The sequence below is a fragment of the Rhinichthys klamathensis genome, unplaced genomic scaffold (genome assembly GCF_029890125.1).
Source record: "Rhinichthys klamathensis goyatoka isolate OS25496 unplaced genomic scaffold, OSU_Roscu_1.1 h1tg000185l_1, whole genome shotgun sequence".
Lineage (NCBI taxonomy): Eukaryota > Metazoa > Chordata > Actinopteri > Cypriniformes > Leuciscidae > Rhinichthys > Rhinichthys klamathensis.
This window is the reverse complement of record NW_026606713.1, coordinates 889,626-908,810: the sequence shown is the minus strand read 5'-3', so window position 1 is coordinate 908,810 and position 19,185 is coordinate 889,626. Positions and strand designations below refer to the sequence as shown.

Below are 19,185 nucleotides of genomic sequence, written 5' to 3'. Positions count from 1 at the left end.
TTAGCCCTTTACGGAGTATAGCTGATTGAGGAATGGTCGATTGTATAGCTGGACATCTGACCCAGATTCACGTAGAGCCTGCGCAGTCTGTGGGATACCAGAGAACATGCCAACAGATGATGCTTGGGCACTCAAGCCTAGAGATGGAGTTAGGTTTGAACCTGTGGGGCGTTGCATGGCCACAAAATGCTCAGATATCTGGTTACTGCTTGTAGAGTCAGAAGGAGCTTGAGATGGGAGTCTAGAGGGTCTTTCAACTACACCAATGAGACCCAGGGTTCGCAGAGAGTCTGAGCTATACAGGCCATTTGACCGCTTATCACTGGTAGACTGGCTAGAAACAGCTAGGGGAGAGGAAGCAAGCTTGGCATATGCATGAGACCCAGGGGTGTACTTGCTAGAGGGGCTTTGAGAATGAAGAGAAAAGCCACCATATCTGCTGCTACCACCCTGTGCAGAAACAAACGGTCCAGGATCTCCTGAAGATGAGCCTCCTGCTGATGACAGGGAAGGAAACAAACTCTGCATTGGAGAGCTTTGAGACAGAGAGCTGCCCTGTGATGCAGCTGCACCTGAGGTCTGAATACCTCGTGAAGGCTGCCATCTTTGAGACTTTTGGCTTTGGGACCCAGAAAAGCTTTGAAATGCTTGGCTGGACTGGTCGGCAACACCTTGGGGCGAGGACAACGATACACAATGACCATTATAGGAGGATGGAGACCCAGAGGCAAACTGACTTGTGGTATCTTGAGGCTGGAGTGATCCACCATAGGTGGTGCTTCCCTGAAGGGTGAATGGCTTAGAGGACCCTGACTGGGTGCCATAGCTAGAGGTGAACTGCTTCCGTGAACTCTGGACTGTAGCAGACTGACTGGAGGCACCTTGGGGTGAGAATAGTGATACACTTGGATAGGAGGATGGAGACCCAGAGGCAAACTGATTTGAGGTATCTTGAGGCTGGAGTGATCCACCATAGGTGGTGCTTCCCTGCCATTTGAAGGGAACAGAGGGTCCTTCCTGGGTGCCAGAGTTGCCTGTGAAGGTAGAGGTAAACTGCTTCTGTGAACTCTGGACTGCAGCAGACTGACTGGAGGCACCTTGGGGTGAGAATAGTGATACACTTGGATAGTAGGATGGAGACCCAGAGGCAAACTGACTTGTGGTACCCTGAGGCTGGAGTGACCCACCATAAGTGGAGCTTCCCTGCAGAGTGAATGGCTTAGAGGACCCTGACTGGGTGCCATAGCTAGAGGTGAACTGCTTCCGTGAACTCTGGACTGTAGCAGACTGACTGGAGGCACCCTGGGGTGAGAATAGTGATACACTTGGATAGGATGATGGAGACCCAGAGGCAAACTGATTTGAGGTATCTTGAGGCTGGAGTGATCCACCATAGGTGGTGCTTCCCTGCAGGGTGAATGGCTTAGAGGACCCTGACTGAGTGCCATAGCTAGAGGTGAACTGCTTCCGTGAACTCTGGACTGTAGCAGACTGACTGGAGGCCCCTTGTGGCGAGGATAGTGATACACTTGGATAGTAGGATGGAGATCCAGAGGCGAACTGACTTGTGGTATCTTGAGGCTGGAGCGATCCACCATAGGTGGTGCTTCCCTGCCATTTGAAGGGAGCAGAGGGTCCTTCCTGGGTGCCAGAGTTGACTGTGAAGGTAGAGGTAAACTGCTTCTGTGAAGTCTGTACTGCAGCAGACTGACTGGAGGCACCTTGGGGTGAGAATAGTGATACACTTGGATAGTAGGATGGAGACCCAGAGGCAAACTGACTTGTGGTACCTTGAGGCTGGAGTGACCCACCATAAGTGGAGCTTCCCTGCAGAGTGAATGGCTTAGAGGACCCTGACTGGGTGCCATAGCTAGAGGCAATCTGCTTCCGTGAACTCTGGACTGTAGCAGACTGACTGGAGGCCCCTTGTGGCGAGGATAGTGATACACTTGGATAGTAGGATGGAGATCCAGAGGCGAACTGACTTGTGGTATCTTGAGGCTGGAGTGATCCACCATAGGTGGTGCTTCCCTGCCATTTGAAGGGAGCAGAGGGTCCTTCCTGGGTGCCAGAGTTGCCTGTGAAGGTAGAGGTAAACTGCTTCTGTGAACTCTGGACTGCAGCAGACTGACTGGAGGCACCTTGGGGTGAGAATAGTGATACACTTGGATAGGAGGATGGAGACCCAGAGGCAAACTGATTTGAGGTATCTTGAGGCTGGAGTGATCCACCATAGGTGGTGCTTCCCTGCAGGGTGAATGGCTTAGAGGACCCTGACTGGGTGCCATAGCTAGAGGCAATCTGCTTCCGTGAACTCTGGACTGTAGCAGACTGACTGGAGGCACCTTGGGGTGAGAATAGTGATACACTTGGATAGGAGGATGGAGACCCAGAGGCAAACTGATTTGAGGTATCTTGAAGCTGGAGTGATCCACCATAAGTGGTGCTTCCCTGCAGGGTGAATGGCTTAGAGGACCCTGACTGGGTGCCATAGCTAGAGGTGAACTGCTTCCGTGAACTCTGTACTGTAGCAGACTGACTGGAGGCACCTTGGGGTGAGAATAGTGATACACTTGGATAGGAGGATGGAGACCCAGAGGCAAACTGACTTGTGGTATCTTGAGGCTGGAGTGATCCACCATAGGTGGTGCTTCCCTGCCATTTGAAGGGAACAGAGGGTCCTTCCTGGGTGCCAGAGTTGCCTGTGAAGGTAGAGGTAAACTGCTTCTGTGAACTCTGGACTGCAGCAGACTGACTGGAGGCACCTTGGGGTGAGAATAGTGATACACTTGGATAGTAGGATGGAGACCCAGAGGCAAACTGACTTGTGGTACCCTGAGGCTGGAGTGACCCACCATAAGTGGAGCTTCCCTGCAGAGTGAATGGCTTAGAGGACCCTGACTGGGTGCCATAGCTAGAGGCAATCTGCTTCCGTGAACTCTGGACTGTAGCAGACTGACTGGAGGCACCTTGGGGTGAGAATAGTGATACACTTGGATAGGAGGATGGAGACCCAGAGGCAAACTGATTTGAGGTACCTTGAGGCTGGAGTGACCCACCATAAGTGGAGCTTCCCTGCAGAGTGAATGGCTTAGAGGACCCTGACTGGGTGCCATAGCTAGAGGCAATCTGCTTCCGTGAACTTTGGACTGTAGCAGACTGACTGGAGGCCCCTTGTGGCGAGGATAGTGATACACTTGGATAGTAGGATGGAGACCCAGAGGCAAACTGACTTGTGGTACCTTGAGGCTGGACAGAACCACTGTAAGTGCTACTTATTCCATGGGAGGCAAAGCCAGTAGAGCCCCCAAACCAAGGACCAGAGCTACTTTTTGACTGGCTATAAACAGCTGGGTGTGATGACATGGGGGAACTCACATATTTGGTACGGGACGCAGGGGCATACAGACCCAGAGTGCCCTGAGGCTTCAGATAGAAGCTAGAAGTAGAACTACTACCTCCCTGCACAGGAAAAAAATTACTGGAAGTTAATTGAGTGGCAGACCTGCTCTGGGTGCTTGTAGACACACTAGGTGAACTTTGAACGCTTGTGGACTGGCTAGAAATGCTTTGAGAGAGACTACCCTGAGTGTCTAGAGGTGAAGCAGGACCTGTTGACTGTGAATCTGAACTGCTCTCAGAGCCAAGCATAAACAAGCTGGGAGTGCTTTGACCATTAGTAGACTGGCTAGAGACCTCCATTTGTGAGGGTAGAAGCTGACTGGAGTTGTCTTGTGATTGGGGAGACAAGTCAACATGAGAGCTAAGCCCTGCCACTTCCCCTTGAAAAGAAGAGCCAGAAGCTTCCAACAAACTGCCCGAACTTCCCTGAAAGCTAGAACTATACAAACCGGGGGTACTCTGGTCACTGGTAGACTGACTAGAAACAGATGAAGAACTGAGCATGTTATAGGAGCCTGGGTTATATTGACTCGAGGCACCTTGAGACTGAGGCGAGCCACTGTAACTGCTTTCACCCTGAGGGGAGATGGATTGACCAGAGCCTTCTGAAGCCAGCACTGGGCTACCTTGAGAAGTGTACGTGGCACCTGGAGCAGATGAACTGCTGTAAGAGATACTCTCCTGAGAGAACACAGGCAAAGTGGCTTCTGCTGATTTAGCACCAGAGGTTTCCAGGGAGCTGGACATGTACAAACTAGGGGAGCTTTCATCACTGGTGGACAGGCCAGAAGTGCCAAGTGTGGCAGGGAAGCTACTTTCTCCTTGTGTAGAAACACTAGTAGTATCTGTAGCGGCTGATCCAGAGGAACCCTGGAGCGATGTCAAACGGCCTGCATGCCGTTCATTTAAGGGTAGAGGCAAGGAAGCTAAAACAGAGCTGCTTGGAGCTGTCTGGGCATGGGACATTGATTCATGCCTGCTGGAAACACCACCTTTAACAAATTGGAGTAAGTTCAACCTTTTCAGGGGTCTGTTAGCGAATAAACTAGAGCCCACTTCTTCAGGCAAAATCCCAGTCACAGGGACCTCTGACACAGAAGACTGGACTGCACGAGGTGAGAACGTTCTGTCTGAAGCTTGGCCCCACCGGTGGCGGGCATCTGAATGAGCCCCACCTGTGAATTACACAAAATAGAAGACTTGTAGAAAAAGAAACCTCACAATTTAAAATCCTTTACGAGAGAAAATATAAAAAAAAACACCAAAAACATTAATCTTACCTTTAAATCCATGAGTATTACTCAAAAAGAGCAGGAAGATTACAAACAAGGGTAACCTAAAAGTAAATATATAAAATACATAAAGAAAATTAATTATTTGCTGAATCATTCACAAACCGAGATTGATTGAATAAACTCACTGTGTCCACCCTTTATCCATGGCAAACAAAAAACCCTGAGTACTCCAATGCCCCAACATTCACTTTCTCAAACCACCACACAGACACTACAATTGCAAACATATCTAACTGGAGATAAGTGTATTTTATAGGCCTTCATCAGTCCAATTAGGGCAAATAACTAATTAGATGAAACATTGTTCACCTGGGAAACTAACTGGCTGTTAAAAGATAATTGATGATGGTTTTATGAAGGCTCTGATTCCCTGTGCTGTTTAAACATTTTAAAGTGTGTAACTGTGTATTGTCTGCATAGGATATTCTCATACACTTTACACAAAATGTGACCTTTATAAATAGTTTTGTTTAATTGTCATAATGTAATACAAACTGTGCAGAGAGACAATTACTGATATACGGGGTAGGTAAGTTTTAGGATTGGGAACATACAGAAGAAAGAACAAAGCTCAGTTTATGCTAAATCGGGGGGAATTTAATGCTAAATTGCGTTTAAAAACAATCCTGTACCTTTTACCAACTTAGCAAGTTACATGGTTAGGCAAAAAAAAAAAAAAAAGACAATATACACAATTTAACACACTGAGCAACTCACAAAAAAACGTCCACACTGCAGGGCAGCAACGATATTCATAACATGTTTGCTTTAATAAAAGAAATAAATACCAAGAACAGCAATGAAAACAACTTTGTAATCCATCAGTGTAGACTTGGTGTACTAGATTTGAGCAGAGAGATAGAGTAAAATCTATTTGATAGATTTGAGCAGAGAGACTGAGTAACAATCTATAAGTACCAAAATGTATTTACACCAGGTCAAGGTTTGATGATTTGATTCAAATCAGACAGAGTCACAGCTGATTGAAAGACAAAGTGAATGAACAAGGAAGGAAGTAAGAATAATGTTTGGAGTCTCAGGGATAAAGCTCAGTCAAAATGCTCTGAGGACTCCTGTTCAGCATCTCTTTGGGGAAGATTCTCAAGAGTTAGAGACTGTTTACCAGTTAGTTGAGCCAGAAAATTCAACATTTTTGATAATTATGTCTGAAAAATTCTCAGCAACAAGGCTTTTTCAACCCTGTTTAAATATAGGCCTATGCTGCACACTAGTGGTTATACTATGTATTACATTTTATTTTATTTATTTCAACCAGATAGCACAAATGCATTTTATGAAAAATAATAAAATGTGATTTTTACTTCTTATTTGTATTATTTTATATAGAAATAAATGGTGTATAATTTGTTATTTAGAAGATATGAGACTCTTCCTGTTTCCCTTTTTGTCATTATTTTATTTCATCAACTCCGTTCAAGAGACCCATTTGAAATGTAGCCTCTTCAATATATTGGCATCATGTTGAGAAAGTTTGGTGTGAATCGTATGAGGCTCCTTGGAGCAGTAGTTAAAAATTCAGAGCTTGATTCCAAAAATCCACATTCAAACAAAAATATCTAACTTCCTGTTGGTGACTGTAAATTAGAAAGTCGCCCGGCTCGATGAGAATAATATACAGTAATGTACCAAGTTTGTTGACTGTAGGTAAAACTAACCACCCACTTTGTGGCAGGGAAGTTTGTGACGCTACTTAGCCGCTCCTACACGCCCATTTTTAAGGCTTTGCCCATGTCTACTGGCTTACAACTCTGATGTGTGCGTGTCGAGTTTCATGCAATTTGAAGCATGCTAAGAGTCTCAGAAATACCCAAAAGAAATATAAAAAGTTTGATGCGTTGCCATAACAACAGTATTCAAGAATCCTTTCACAGGTTTACGTCTGCTTTACGAAAGTGACATGCTTCCATCTGCCATTTGGTGGCTCTATAACTGACTCACAATAGTCACATCCATGTCATCAGCTTCCTACAGCTAACACACAGCTGAAGTTTCATCAAATCTGGGAGATTTCGCACCGCGTAGTTCTACACGGACGAATGGTTCCCATAGGAACGTTTTCCTGGTTGCATTTGCACCGCCAGTAGGAACTCTGAAGTGACGTAAGCCACGCTTATGTGACTTATTTTGACAACGCCAGAGCCTAAGCACACAGTGCTCGCATGCTCCATGTTCATTAGTTTACGGTTTGTCTAACAGCCCTGTCTCATACATTATTAGAAAGAACTGTTATACGTAAATAAAAAAATAAATAAAAAGTGTACACATGTCCAGTGTTGCTAGCTGAGCAGAAATACATAATCATGTTTTGCTTGGTCCCCTCAGTTGCGTTGGATTTTCCCCTCAGCGTGAAGGTTAAGAGGCCCATCTATCACTGTTTTCTATGTTTGTAGAGTTTCTGAAATAAATGGCTATAATCTGTGTGTTTACACAGCCTTTATAATAATGCATAATAGTGCGTTCGGCCAATCAGCGTACACTTACGTCACAGATAGTTCCTATATTGCTGGTTTAGACCCTACTCTGAAGGAGGAGCTAAATTAGTTCCTAGAACTAAAATCGTTCCTAGTTCCTGCGGTGCGAACACGCCAAAATCCAGGTACTTCCGCCTTTTTGTGTTGTAATAGGCCTAGCCCAACAAATGACTTGAGCAAAAATGTCCCCCCCTAGGCCAGTAGAAATAAGATGTCCCCCATCTAGGCCAGTAGAAATAAGGCTTTTTGTGGTACATGTCTGAACAGAAACCATGTAAACTGCAAGTAAAGACAACAAAAAACCCAAATATTTTAACAACATTTATTAAAAATCACATGACATTTCCAGTTATTTTTGGCCATAGCCATATTCTTTAACATTGATGGGGCCGACAGATGCTCTTTCCCAGCGTAGATCTGAGGAACAAATGATTAGTGAGAACTAAAGCCATGTATGACAATAACAACTTATCAGAGTTAGTCCAAACCTGTAAGCAGTTGATCACTTCCACTTCTGATGCTACACGTTGTGTCACAGCAGCCACACACCTGGTCAGAATCATCTGCAGACACCCACCTGACAAAACAAACCCTCAAATAAGTTAACGCAACCAATTCACCTGTACACTTATTTAGCGGGCAACATACCCATTAGCAGAGAATGAACAAGCTTTCTGTTCAGAACTTGGAGAGGTTGCTGCAGCCACCTTCAAAATGCATGTGATGTAGACCTGCAGAGACAATGGTTTGTACACCATGGCAGCATATCATACAAAGAGTTGCACAACTACAGGACATGCATACCAGCCCACTGTCTGCTTGCTGGAACCTGAACGCCTCTAGCTGAAACCCTAGCTTATCACCTTGAGTCCGGGGCATAAAGTGAGACGTGGAGCCTGTGAGCTTGGCATCAACCAGGCACCTGTGAACAGAACCCAGTTAGAAATCACACAACCCTTATGGAAGCTGGGATACATGAGGTAGCACCTCTTACCCATTATTCTCAATAAAGGAGTATCTGGGGACAGAAGCAACATCAGGGACTGCAGTAGCCACGCAGCTGTCCACAAACACACGGATGGGAACATGGCTGTACAAACGCACTGACGCTTCAAGATTTATCATGTCACCCAGGAAGTACTGGTTAGAAGGTCTCTCAAATCTCCAGTCATCTGAAAAAAAAAAAGTAAAATAATTATCTTAACAGATGATTCACAAGCATTCTACAAATCTGTATGGGCTACACCAACCAGTCATGAGCTTGAGGGAGAAGACAAAGACGTCCTCTGCAACCTCAGTTGAGGCATATGGGATCCAAGTGGGCATTAAGGCATCGCTGCTCACATTATGTGTTCTGTAGGAGTTAAACAAGCGGTCATCTCTTGCCCATAAACGGCAGGATTAGAACATTGGGTGAGCCTGAATTAATTGAATCCTCACCTTGGATAATGACACTCGATACCAACCACCGCACCACTGCTCCTGACAATAGGAACACCATATGAAGCCTCTTGTGGGGTGTACATAATGTTGAACCTATAGACAAGCTCATCCTCAGTCACCTAAACAGAAAGGTTAATAGAAGAACAGTCACATGGACAATTCAAAATACCTATGATTGTCACAACAGAACCTTACCATTGATGTACCGCTACATCCATGCAGTTCAGACTCAAAGATCAGCACTTGAGCAGAAGAATCCTCTCCAGTTGCAGTACACCCTCCCAGTGTAAAACCAGAGGACAACAGTGGGTGCCCAGTCCCAAAGAAGTCCTTCATCACTTCCACATATACTGAATTCTCTCCACACTGAGCAGCTACACTGTTGGCAGGGACAGGATAAGGCAACTCAAAAGGAACGTCTGGCTGCTGCGGTTCCTCTGGTAGACTTGGAAAACTCCACGTCAGTGTCGCCACTGGACCCTGCAACAGCTCTTTTAATTGAACACCCATAAGATCTTGAGAAGACTTTCCAAAGTCAGTCCTGACTGGTGTCTGGACAGGAAACTGAGCGGGAAAACTTTGTGGTGCAAATGCAGTGTTACTGGGAACCAAAGACATCCTGGAATCAGCCTGTTGAGAAGCTTGAGCTAATGTTCTAGGCCTAAACTCGCTTGGACTCCGATTATGTGCTGCTCTTGCCCTCCATTGTGCTTCAGACAATCCAAGTGCAAGAATAAATACCAATCCAAATCCAACCTGCCAAAACCCCATTATTGCCAAGCTTGTTTCAATGACACATTAGGGTGCTACCATCCCAATTTATGCAGATGTAAATCAGAAAGGCTCCACCTCTCTCGTGACAAGCATCATTTTTCTCTAGACCTGCCAATTTACTCAATCAATATGTCACAGGTGAAAGTCATTGATTCTTTACTACGCAGAATAAAATGAATTTACATATAAGGGCATGTTATTAGTAGCTAAACCAAATGATTGCTTATTTTAGATAACAAAATGTCTTTAGATCAAAAAAGTCTTTTTGTTTCTTCCTTTTTTATTAATTCAGAAACATGGCCACAGACAGAATTGCACACTAGAGTATCCAGAATAATAAAGTTTAGTATGTTTCAGGTTTAGATTATAACAAACGTTCTTCCCTCACATCAACAGCAATCTTCACGGGGGTCTGAAATGGAGAAATTTAGTTCAGAATCAAAGGAATGCAGGATCATAACATTATTTGATTATAGATTCACTGATATTTTTTCTCCCCATTGCAACTGTTATGTTTAGGTTGATCAGAGTGTTTGTGGCATACTATACGCTGCTCAGCACTGAAAGACTATAATCTGAACAGTCTACTAAAACAATTTAATTTAAAATACAAAAGTTAAGCTCATTAGACATTAAGAACTTAAAAAAATGTTGGCGTTTGAAACATGACATAGCACACATTAAAACATGCTGGAGAATGTTAAAGAAAATATAGTTAAGTTCACAAATAGTTTGTGAAGCAGCACAGTGATCTCGGTCACTATAGCGGTCCCTTTCTCCGTAGAAACTGAGGAGGACGACGATGGAGAGTAGGACTGGTGGGCTCTGTCAGGCCCCTCAGGTGCTCTTGAAGGCAAATAACTTAGACTTCCTGCATGGGTCTACCCAGAGGAGCTGTAAGTTTAGGAGGAACGCCTTGATGCTCTGTGCGATACGATAATCGATACGCTGGCGTCAAATAGCGATATTTTTTTAAATAAAATAAGGCGCTCTAAATAGATTTCCCTGCTCCCAGCGTCGCTACTTCATGGGTCCTCGAGGTGGCGCTCAACATGTAAACGTGAAACGTGGACATAAGTTAACTAGCCTAAGAAAAAGAGGCTTTTATCGGGATGGTGGAAATCAGTGCGAGTAGCCTACAATAATAGATGCCCCAGTCATGTTTAAGTTCAAAGTCTATGTAGTTCAAAGTAGCTATGTGATTTCGGACGGAGCCATACTTTTTAAAATAGTTTGTCAAACAGAACAACCATAAACGTTGTTTGTTTAATTCAGCAATTTACGTTCCGCAATCATCAAAGAAATAAAAAGCTGTTTTTGCATTTTTTATTTAATTTTGTGTAAAAATGTATTTACGTCTGCAGTTGGATCAAAACATGAGAATTAAATTTCTCATGGAAGGTACAGTGTGTTGCATTCTGGGATAATTTGCATGTTATGGTAGTATGCTATTCTGAACATATCTATATACCCTTCTCAATCTTTCATTTTTATCAGTCATCCTGATTTGTGCATGTGTACTACCTAATGTAAACAATAAAGGCCTGTTCACACAAAGAATGATATCTACAAAGATAACTTTCGTAGCCTATCCTGTGATTCCTACCCCTAGTCACCACGTCATTTTTCACACGACCCCAGACTGAGCCCATACATGTGTACAAGAGGGATGGTCGTTTTAGTAGAAGTAACCACGCCCACGTCAAACATTCTGGCGCCCTGTTGCAAATGTGAATGGAAATTGGCTTGATAATGGACAACCAGACTCTAGAGAATCTTTTTGCATGTGTTTGGTTCCGATCGGGCAAAAAACCTAGGTTTAGCTCACAAAAGTATACAGGTTTCTTGAAAACATTCCCCTGAATTTTACCAGTATGACATCATTCCAAGACATGCTTTCTGTCAAGGATTCCAATGATATAAGACACTTGAGCCTGTGACAAATGGTTTAGGATTTATGACCCATTATGTACTTTTGATCATTGTAGCACCACCATCAGGTCGATTGGGGTGAGCCTCGGTGACACAATGTATGCAGAAGTTATAACACACTTCCTGTTTCCTTTTTTTTTGCCATAAATTTGTTGCCTTGCCACAGCCAAACCGTTCGGGATATTGAAAATCTGATCGAAAATTTGTTTGGCCCAATGAGATCAATAAGTGTATGAAGTTTGGCTACTTTAGGTAAAAAGGGGTGTGCTACAGAGCCCCTCAAATACAACCCATGACCCCACCATGTCATCTTGTGTGGTCACTTGTGTCATCAGTGACCCTGATGGCCGACAATTTCAACGTGTGCAAAGTGTTTTTGAGCAGGTTAATGACCCCAAATTAAGTGGATGAGTAAACAGTTTCTCATAAATGTGACTGAAAACATAATGTCATTTATATGACAATTGAATACAATAGAATCGAGATATTGCCACAATTTTAATGTTCATAAATAAGGATTTTATACACATTTGTAAGTCTGTAAAGTTGTTCATACGTAAATAATTGATGTTATAGTCCTGTCAATACGTCAATATTGTAGGTTTCAGTGTCTATGGGAACACAAGTAAATGTACGTGTGGCAAAATACATACGAATACTCATGAGAACATGTTGTCCATTTCTATCGGCATGGTATATCAAACACTGAATTTCTTAAGTACAATGGACCAAACATGTTATGGACCAGACAAAGAGGGCAGGATTTTATTGTTTTTGTCCTGACATTTTCCTCTCGCTGGGAATCTTCAGCTGTAAGATGGGATGTTAAGAAGTGAACTTTGGCACATTGGTTTCTCCCACTTAAACCCTGTAGCCCCACCAACTACTACACAGACTTCAGTTTATAACAAATCTTTTAGTCTAGAAGCTATTTTTAATCTTCAGTTTTTAACCTCAGGTTAAGTTCAGTAAAGTTATTGATTTGAATCTCTGGCCAGTAGATCATTTTTGCAATGGTTTTTCACTTGCCCAATAAACTTAATTTGATCAACCATGTATTAAATTCTTTATTTGAATCAATGGACAAACCAATGAATATTAATAGATCTGGCATAAGTGCAAAAACATTCAAATTTGAGGTTCTATCCTTTGAATGTAGCTTAAACACAAAACAGCACAAGAAAAAAACCTGTTACAAACATTTATTAGATTTTATATTCTGGAAGACATCACTTTGCATAATGTAGCTGTTTTATAGAGTCCCTTAGCCCTTTACGGAGTATAGCTGATTGAGGAATGGTCGATTGTATAGCTGGACATCTGACCCAGATTCACGTAGAGCCTGCGCAGTCTGTGGGATACCAGAGAACATGCCAACAGATGATGCTTGGGCACTCAAGCCTAGAGATGGAGTTAGGTTTGAACCTGTGGGGCGTTGCATGGCCACAAAATGCTCAGATATCTGGTTACTGCTTGTAGAGTCAGAAGGAGCTTGAGATGGGAGTCTAGAGGGTCTTTCAACTACACCAATGAGACCCAGGGTTCGCAGAGAGTCTGAGCTATACAGGCCATTTGACCGCTTATCACTGGTAGACTGGCTAGAAACAGCTAGGGGAGAGGAAGCAAGCTTGGCATATGCATGAGACCCAGGGGTGTACTTGCTAGAGGGGCTTTGAGAATGAAGAGAAAAGCCACCATATCTGCTGCTACCACCCTGTGCAGAAACAAACGGTCCAGGATCTCCTGAAGATGAGCCTCCTGCTGATGACAGGGAAGGAAACAAACTCTGCATTGGAGAGCTTTGAGACAGAGAGCTGCCCTGTGATGCAGCTGCACCTGAGGTCTGAATACCTCGTGAAGGCTGCCATCTTTGAGACTTTTGGCTTTGGGACCCAGAAAAGCTTTGAAATGCTTGGCTGGACTGGTCGGCAACACCTTGGGGCGAGGACAACGATACACAATGACCATTATAGGAGGATGGAGACCCAGAGGCAAACTGACTTGTGGTATCTTGAGGCTGGAGTGATCCACCATAGGTGGTGCTTCCCTGAAGGGTGAATGGCTTAGAGGACCCTGACTGGGTGCCATAGCTAGAGGTGAACTGCTTCCGTGAACTCTGGACTGTAGCAGACTGACTGGAGGCACCTTGGGGTGAGAATAGTGATACACTTGGATAGGAGGATGGAGACCCAGAGGCAAACTGATTTGAGGTATCTTGAGGCTGGAGTGATCCACCATAGGTGGTGCTTCCCTGCAGGGTGAATGGCTTAGAGGACCCTGACTGGGTGCCATAGCTAGAGGTGAACTGCTTCCGTGAACTCTGGACTGTAGCAGACTGACTGGAGGCACCTTGGGGTGAGAATAGTGATACACTTGGATAGGATGATGGAGACCCAGAGGCAAACTGATTTGAGGTATCTTGAGGCTGGAGTGATCCACCATAGGTGGTGCTTCCCTGCAGGGTGAATGGCTTAGAGGACCCTGACTGGGTGCCATAGCTAGAGGTGAACTGCTTCCGTGAACTCTGGACTGTAGCAGACTGACTGGAGGCCCCTTGTGGCGAGGATAGTGATACACTTGGATAGTAGGATGGAGATCCAGAGGCGAACTGACTTGTGGTATCTTGAGGCTGGAGCGATCCACCATAGGTGGTGCTTCCCTGCCATTTGAAGGGAGCAGAGGGTCCTTCCTGGGTGCCAGAGTTGACTGTGAAGGTAGAGGTAAACTGCTTCTGTGAAGTCTGTACTGCAGCAGACTGACTGGAGGCACCTTGGGGTGAGAATAGTGATACACTTGGACAGTAGGATGGAGACCCAGAGGCAAACTGACTTGTGGTACCTTGAGGCTGGAGTGACCCACCATAAGTGGAGCTTCCCTGCAGAGTGAATGGCTTAGAGGACCCTGACTGGGTGCCATAGCTAGAGGCAATCTGCTTCCGTGAACTCTGGACTGTAGCAGACTGACTGGAGGCCCCTTGTGGCGAGGATAGTGATACACTTGGATAGTAGGATGGAGATCCAGAGGCGAACTGACTTGTGGTATCTTGAGGCTGGAGTGATCCACCATAGGTGGTGCTTCCCTGCCATTTGAAGGGAGCAGAGGGTCCTTCCTGGGTGCCAGAGTTGCCTGTGAAGGTAGAGGTAAACTGCTTCTGTGAACTCTGGACTGCAGCAGACTGACTGGAGGCACCTTGGGGTGAGAATAGTGATACACTTGGATAGGAGGATGGAGACCCAGAGGCAAACTGATTTGAGGTATCTTGAGGCTGGAGTGATCCACCATAGGTGGTGCTTCCCTGCAGGGTGAATGGCTTAGAGGACCCTGACTGGGTGCCATAGCTAGAGGCAATCTGCTTCCGTGAACTCTGGACTGTAGCAGACTGACTGGAGGCACCTTGGGGTGAGAATAGTGATACACTTGGATAGGAGGATGGAGACCCAGAGGCAAACTGATTTGAGGTATCTTGAAGCTGGAGTGATCCACCATAAGTGGTGCTTCCCTGCAGGGTGAATGGCTTAGAGGACCCTGACTGGGTGCCATAGCTAGAGGTGAACTGCTTCCGTGAACTCTGTACTGTAGCAGACTGACTGGAGGCACCTTGGGGTGAGAATAGTGATACACTTGGATAGGAGGATGGAGACCCAGAGGCAAACTGACTTGTGGTATCTTGAGGCTGGAGTGATCCACCATAGGTGGTGCTTCCCTGCCATTTGAAGGGAACAGAGGGTCCTTCCTGGGTGCCAGAGTTGCCTGTGAAGGTAGAGGTAAACTGCTTCTGTGAACTCTGGACTGCAGCAGACTGACTGGAGGCACCTTGGGGTGAGAATAGTGATACACTTGGATAGTAGGATGGAGACCCAGAGGCAAACTGACTTGTGGTACCCTGAGGCTGGAGTGACCCACCATAAGTGGAGCTTCCCTGCAGAGTGAATGGCTTAAAGGACCCTGACTGGGTGCCATAGCTAGAGGCAATCTGCTTCCGTGAACTCTGGACTGTAGCAGACTGACTGGAGGCACCTTGGGGTGAGAATAGTGATACACTTGGATAGGAGGATGGAGACCCAGAGGCAAACTGATTTGAGGTACCTTGAGGCTGGAGTGACCCACCATAAGTGGAGCTTCCCTGCAGAGTGAATGGCTTAGAGGACCCTGACTGGGTGCCATAGCTAGAGGCAATCTGCTTCCGTGAACTTTGGACTGTAGCAGACTGACTGGAGGCCCCTTGTGGCGAGGATAGTGATACACTTGGATAGTAGGATGGAGACCCAGAGGCAAACTGACTTGTGGTACCTTGAGGCTGGACAGAACCACTGTAAGTGCTACTTATTCCATGGGAGGCAAAGCCAGTAGAGCCCCCAAACCAAGGACCAGAGCTACTTTTTGACTGGCTATAAACAGCTGGGTGTGATGACATGGGGGAACTCACATATTTGGTACGGGACGCAGGGGCATACAGACCCAGAGTGCCCTGAGGCTTCAGATAGAAGCTAGAAGTAGAACTACTACCTCCCTGCACAGGAAAAAAATTACTGGAAGTTAATTGAGTGGCAGACCTGCTCTGGGTGCTTGTAGACACACTAGGTGAACTTTGAACGCTTGTGGACTGGCTAGAAATGCTTTGAGAGAGACTACCCTGAGTGTCTAGAGGTGAAGCAGGACCTGTTGACTGTGAATCTGAACTGCTCTCAGAGCCAAGCATAAACAAGCTGGGAGTGCTTTGACCATTAGTAGACTGGCTAGAGACCTCCATTTGTGAGGGTAGAAGCTGACTGGAGTTGTCTTGTGATTGGGGAGACAAGTCAACATGAGAGCTAAGCCCTGCCACTTCCCCTTGAAAAGAAGAGCCAGAAGCTTCCAACAAACTGCCCGAACTTCCCTGAAAGCTAGAACTATACAAACCGGGGGTACTCTGGTCACTGGTAGACTGACTAGAAACAGATGAAGAACTGAGCATGTTATAGGAGCCTGGGTTATATTGACTCGAGGCACCTTGAGACTGAGGCGAGCCACTGTAACTGCTTTCACCCTGAGGGGAGATGGATTGACCAGAGCCTTCTGAAGCCAGCACTGGGCTACCTTGAGAAGTGTACGTGGCACCTGGAGCAGATGAACTGCTGTAAGAGATACTCTCCTGAGAGAACACAGGCAAAGTGGCTTCTGCTGATTTAGCACCAGAGGTTTCCAGGGAGCTGGACATGTACAAACTAGGGGAGCTTTCATCACTGGTGGACAGGCCAGAAGTGCCAAGTGTGGCAGGGAAGCTACTTTCTCCTTGTGTAGAAACACTAGTAGTATCTGTAGCGGCTGATCCAGAGGAACCCTGGAGCGATGTCAAATGGCCTGCATGCCGTTCATTTAAGGGTAGAGGCAAGGAAGCTAAAACAGAGCTGCTTGGAGCTGTCTGGGCATGGGACATTGATTCATGCCTGCTGGAAACACCACCTTTAACAAATTGGAGTAAGTTCAACCTTTTCAGGGGTCTGTTAGCGAATAAACTAGAGCCCACTTCTTCAGGCAAAATCCCAGTCACAGGGACCTCTGACACAGAAGACTGGACTGCACGAGGTGAGAACGTTCTGTCTGAAGCTTGGCCCCACCGGTGGCGGGCATCTGAATGAGCCCCACCTGTGAATTACACAAAATAGAAGACTTGTAGAAAAAGAAACCTCACAATTTAAAATCCTTTACGAGAGAAAATATAAAAAAAAACACCAAAAACATTAATCTTACCTTTAAATCCATGAGTATTACTCAAAAAGAGCAGGAAGATTACAAACAAGGGTAACCTAAAAGTAAATATATAAAATACATAAAGAAGATTAATTATTTGCTGAATCATTCACAAACCGAGATTGATTGAATAAACTCACTGTGTCCACCCTTTATCCATGGCAAACAAAAAACCCTGAGTACTCCAATGCCCCAACATTCACTTTCTCAAACCACCACACAGACACTACAATTGCAAACATATCTAACTGGAGATAAGTGTATTTTATAGGCCTTCATCAGTCCAATTAGGGCAAATAACTAATTAGATGAAACATTGTTCACCTGGGAAACTAACTGGCTGTTAAAAGATAATTGATGATGGTTTTATGAAGGCTCTGATTCCCTGTGCTGTTTAAACATTTTAAAGTGTGTAACTGTGTATTGTCTGCATAGGATATTCTCATACACTTTACACAAAATGTGACCTTTATAAATAGTTTTGTTTAATTGTCATAATGTAATACAAACTGTGCAGAGAGACAATTACTGATATACGGGGTAGGTAAGTTTTAGGATTGGGAACATACAGAAGAAAGAACAAAGCTCAGTTTATGCTAAATCGGGGGGAATTTAATGCTAAATTGCGTTTAAAAACAATCCTGTACCTTTTACCAACTTAGCAAGTTACATGGTTAGGCAAAAAAAAAAAAAAAAAGACAATATACACAATTTAACACACTGAGCAACTCACAAAAAAACGTCCACACTGCAGGGCAGCAACGATATTCATAACATGTTTGCTTTAATAAAAGAAATAAATACCAAGAACAGCAATGAAAACAACTTTGTAATCCATCAGTGTAGACTTGGTGTACTAGATTTGAGCAGAGAGATAGAGTAAAATCTATTTGATAGATTTGAGCAGAGAGACTGAGTAACAATCTATAAGTACCAAAATGTATTTACACCAGGTCAAGGTTTGATGATTTGATTCAAATCAGACAGAGTCACAGCTGATTGAAAGACAAAGTGAATGAACAAGGAAGGAAGTAAGAATAATGTTTGGAGTCTCAGGGATAAAGCTCAGTCAAAATGCTCTGAGGACTCCTGTTCAGCATCTCTTTGGGGAAGATTCTCAAGAGTTAGAGACTGTTTACCAGTTAGTTGAGCCAGAAAATTCAACATTTTTGATAATTATGTCTGAAAAATTCTCAGCAACAAGGCTTTTTCAACCCTGTTTAAATATAGGCCTATGCTGCACACTAGTGGTTATACTATGTATTACATTTTATTTTATTTATTTCAACCAGATAGCACAAATGCATTTTATGAAAAATAATAAAATGTGATTTTTACTTCTTATTTGTATTATTTTATATAGAAATAAATGGTGTATAATTTGTTATTTAGAAGATATGAGACTCTTCCTGTTTCCCTTTTTGTCATTATTTTATTTCATCAACTCCGTTCAAGAGACCCATTTGAAATGTAGCCTCTTCAATATATTGGCATCATGTTGAGAAAGTTTGGTGTGAATCGTATGAGGCTCCTTGGAGCAGTAGTTAAAAATTCAGAGCTTGATTCCAAAAATCCACATTCAAACAAAAATATCTAACTTCCTGTTGGTGACTGTAAATTAGAAAGTCGCCCGGCTCGATGAGAATAATATACAGTAATGTACCAAGTTTGTTGACTGTAGGTAAAACTAACCACCCACTTTGTGGCAGGGAAGTTTGTGACGCTACTTAGCCGCTCCTACACACCCATTTTTAAGGCTTTGCCCATGTCTACTGGCTTACAACTCTGATGTGTGCGTGTCGAGTTTCATGCAATTTGAAGCATGCTAAGAGTCTCAGAAATACCCAAAAGAAATATAAAAAGTTTGATGCGTTGCCATAACAACAGTATTCAAGAATCCTTTCACAGGTTTACGTCTGCTTTACGAAAGTGACATGCTTCCATCTGCCATTTGGTGGCTCTATAACTGACTCACAATAGTCACATCCATGTCATCAGCTTCCTACAGCTAACACACAGCTGAAGTTTCATCAAATCTGGGAGATTTCGCACCGCGTAGTTCTACACGGACGAATGGTTCCCATAGGAACGTTTTCCTGGTTGCATTTGCACCGCCA

At 44.3% G+C, this 19,185-nt stretch overlaps 3 protein-coding genes and 1 long non-coding RNA gene across 4 annotated transcripts; all 4 read right to left on the bottom strand.

Annotated features, from left to right (window-relative positions):
* On the bottom strand, positions 1-4,908 carry LOC130095112 (serine-rich adhesin for platelets-like). The gene is made up of 3 exons (XM_056261767.1): positions 4,823-4,908; positions 4,683-4,738; positions 1-4,577 (listed from the first exon to the last, which is right to left on the bottom strand). Exons 1-3 carry the CDS (start codon positions 4,879-4,881, stop codon positions 1-3), a joined length of 4,692 nt encoding a protein of 1,563 aa, XP_056117742.1. The 5' UTR covers positions 4,882-4,908.
* Positions 4,909-7,497: 2,589 nt separating this feature from the next.
* LOC130095121 (zona pellucida sperm-binding protein 3-like) lies at positions 7,498-9,418 on the bottom strand. Its single transcript, XM_056261775.1, has 8 exons — positions 8,828-9,418; positions 8,630-8,751; positions 8,440-8,543; positions 8,184-8,361; positions 7,994-8,111; positions 7,838-7,920; positions 7,678-7,766; positions 7,498-7,606 (listed from the first exon to the last, which is right to left on the bottom strand). Exons 1-8 carry the CDS (start codon positions 9,401-9,403, stop codon positions 7,539-7,541), a joined length of 1,338 nt encoding a protein of 445 aa, XP_056117750.1. The 5' UTR covers positions 9,404-9,418; the 3' UTR covers positions 7,498-7,538.
* Positions 9,419-12,602: 3,184 nt separating this feature from the next.
* LOC130095111 (uncharacterized) lies at positions 12,603-16,088 on the bottom strand. The gene has a single exon (XM_056261766.1). It carries the CDS (start codon positions 16,086-16,088, stop codon positions 12,603-12,605), a length of 3,486 nt encoding a protein of 1,161 aa, XP_056117741.1.
* Positions 16,089-16,594: 506 nt separating this feature from the next.
* Positions 16,595-17,294, bottom strand: LOC130095084 (uncharacterized). Its single transcript, XR_008808040.1, has 3 exons — positions 17,209-17,294; positions 17,069-17,124; positions 16,595-16,963 (listed from the first exon to the last, which is right to left on the bottom strand). It is a non-coding gene; the product is annotated as an uncharacterized LOC130095084 (long non-coding RNA).
* Between the last annotated feature and the right edge of the window lie 1,891 nt (positions 17,295-19,185).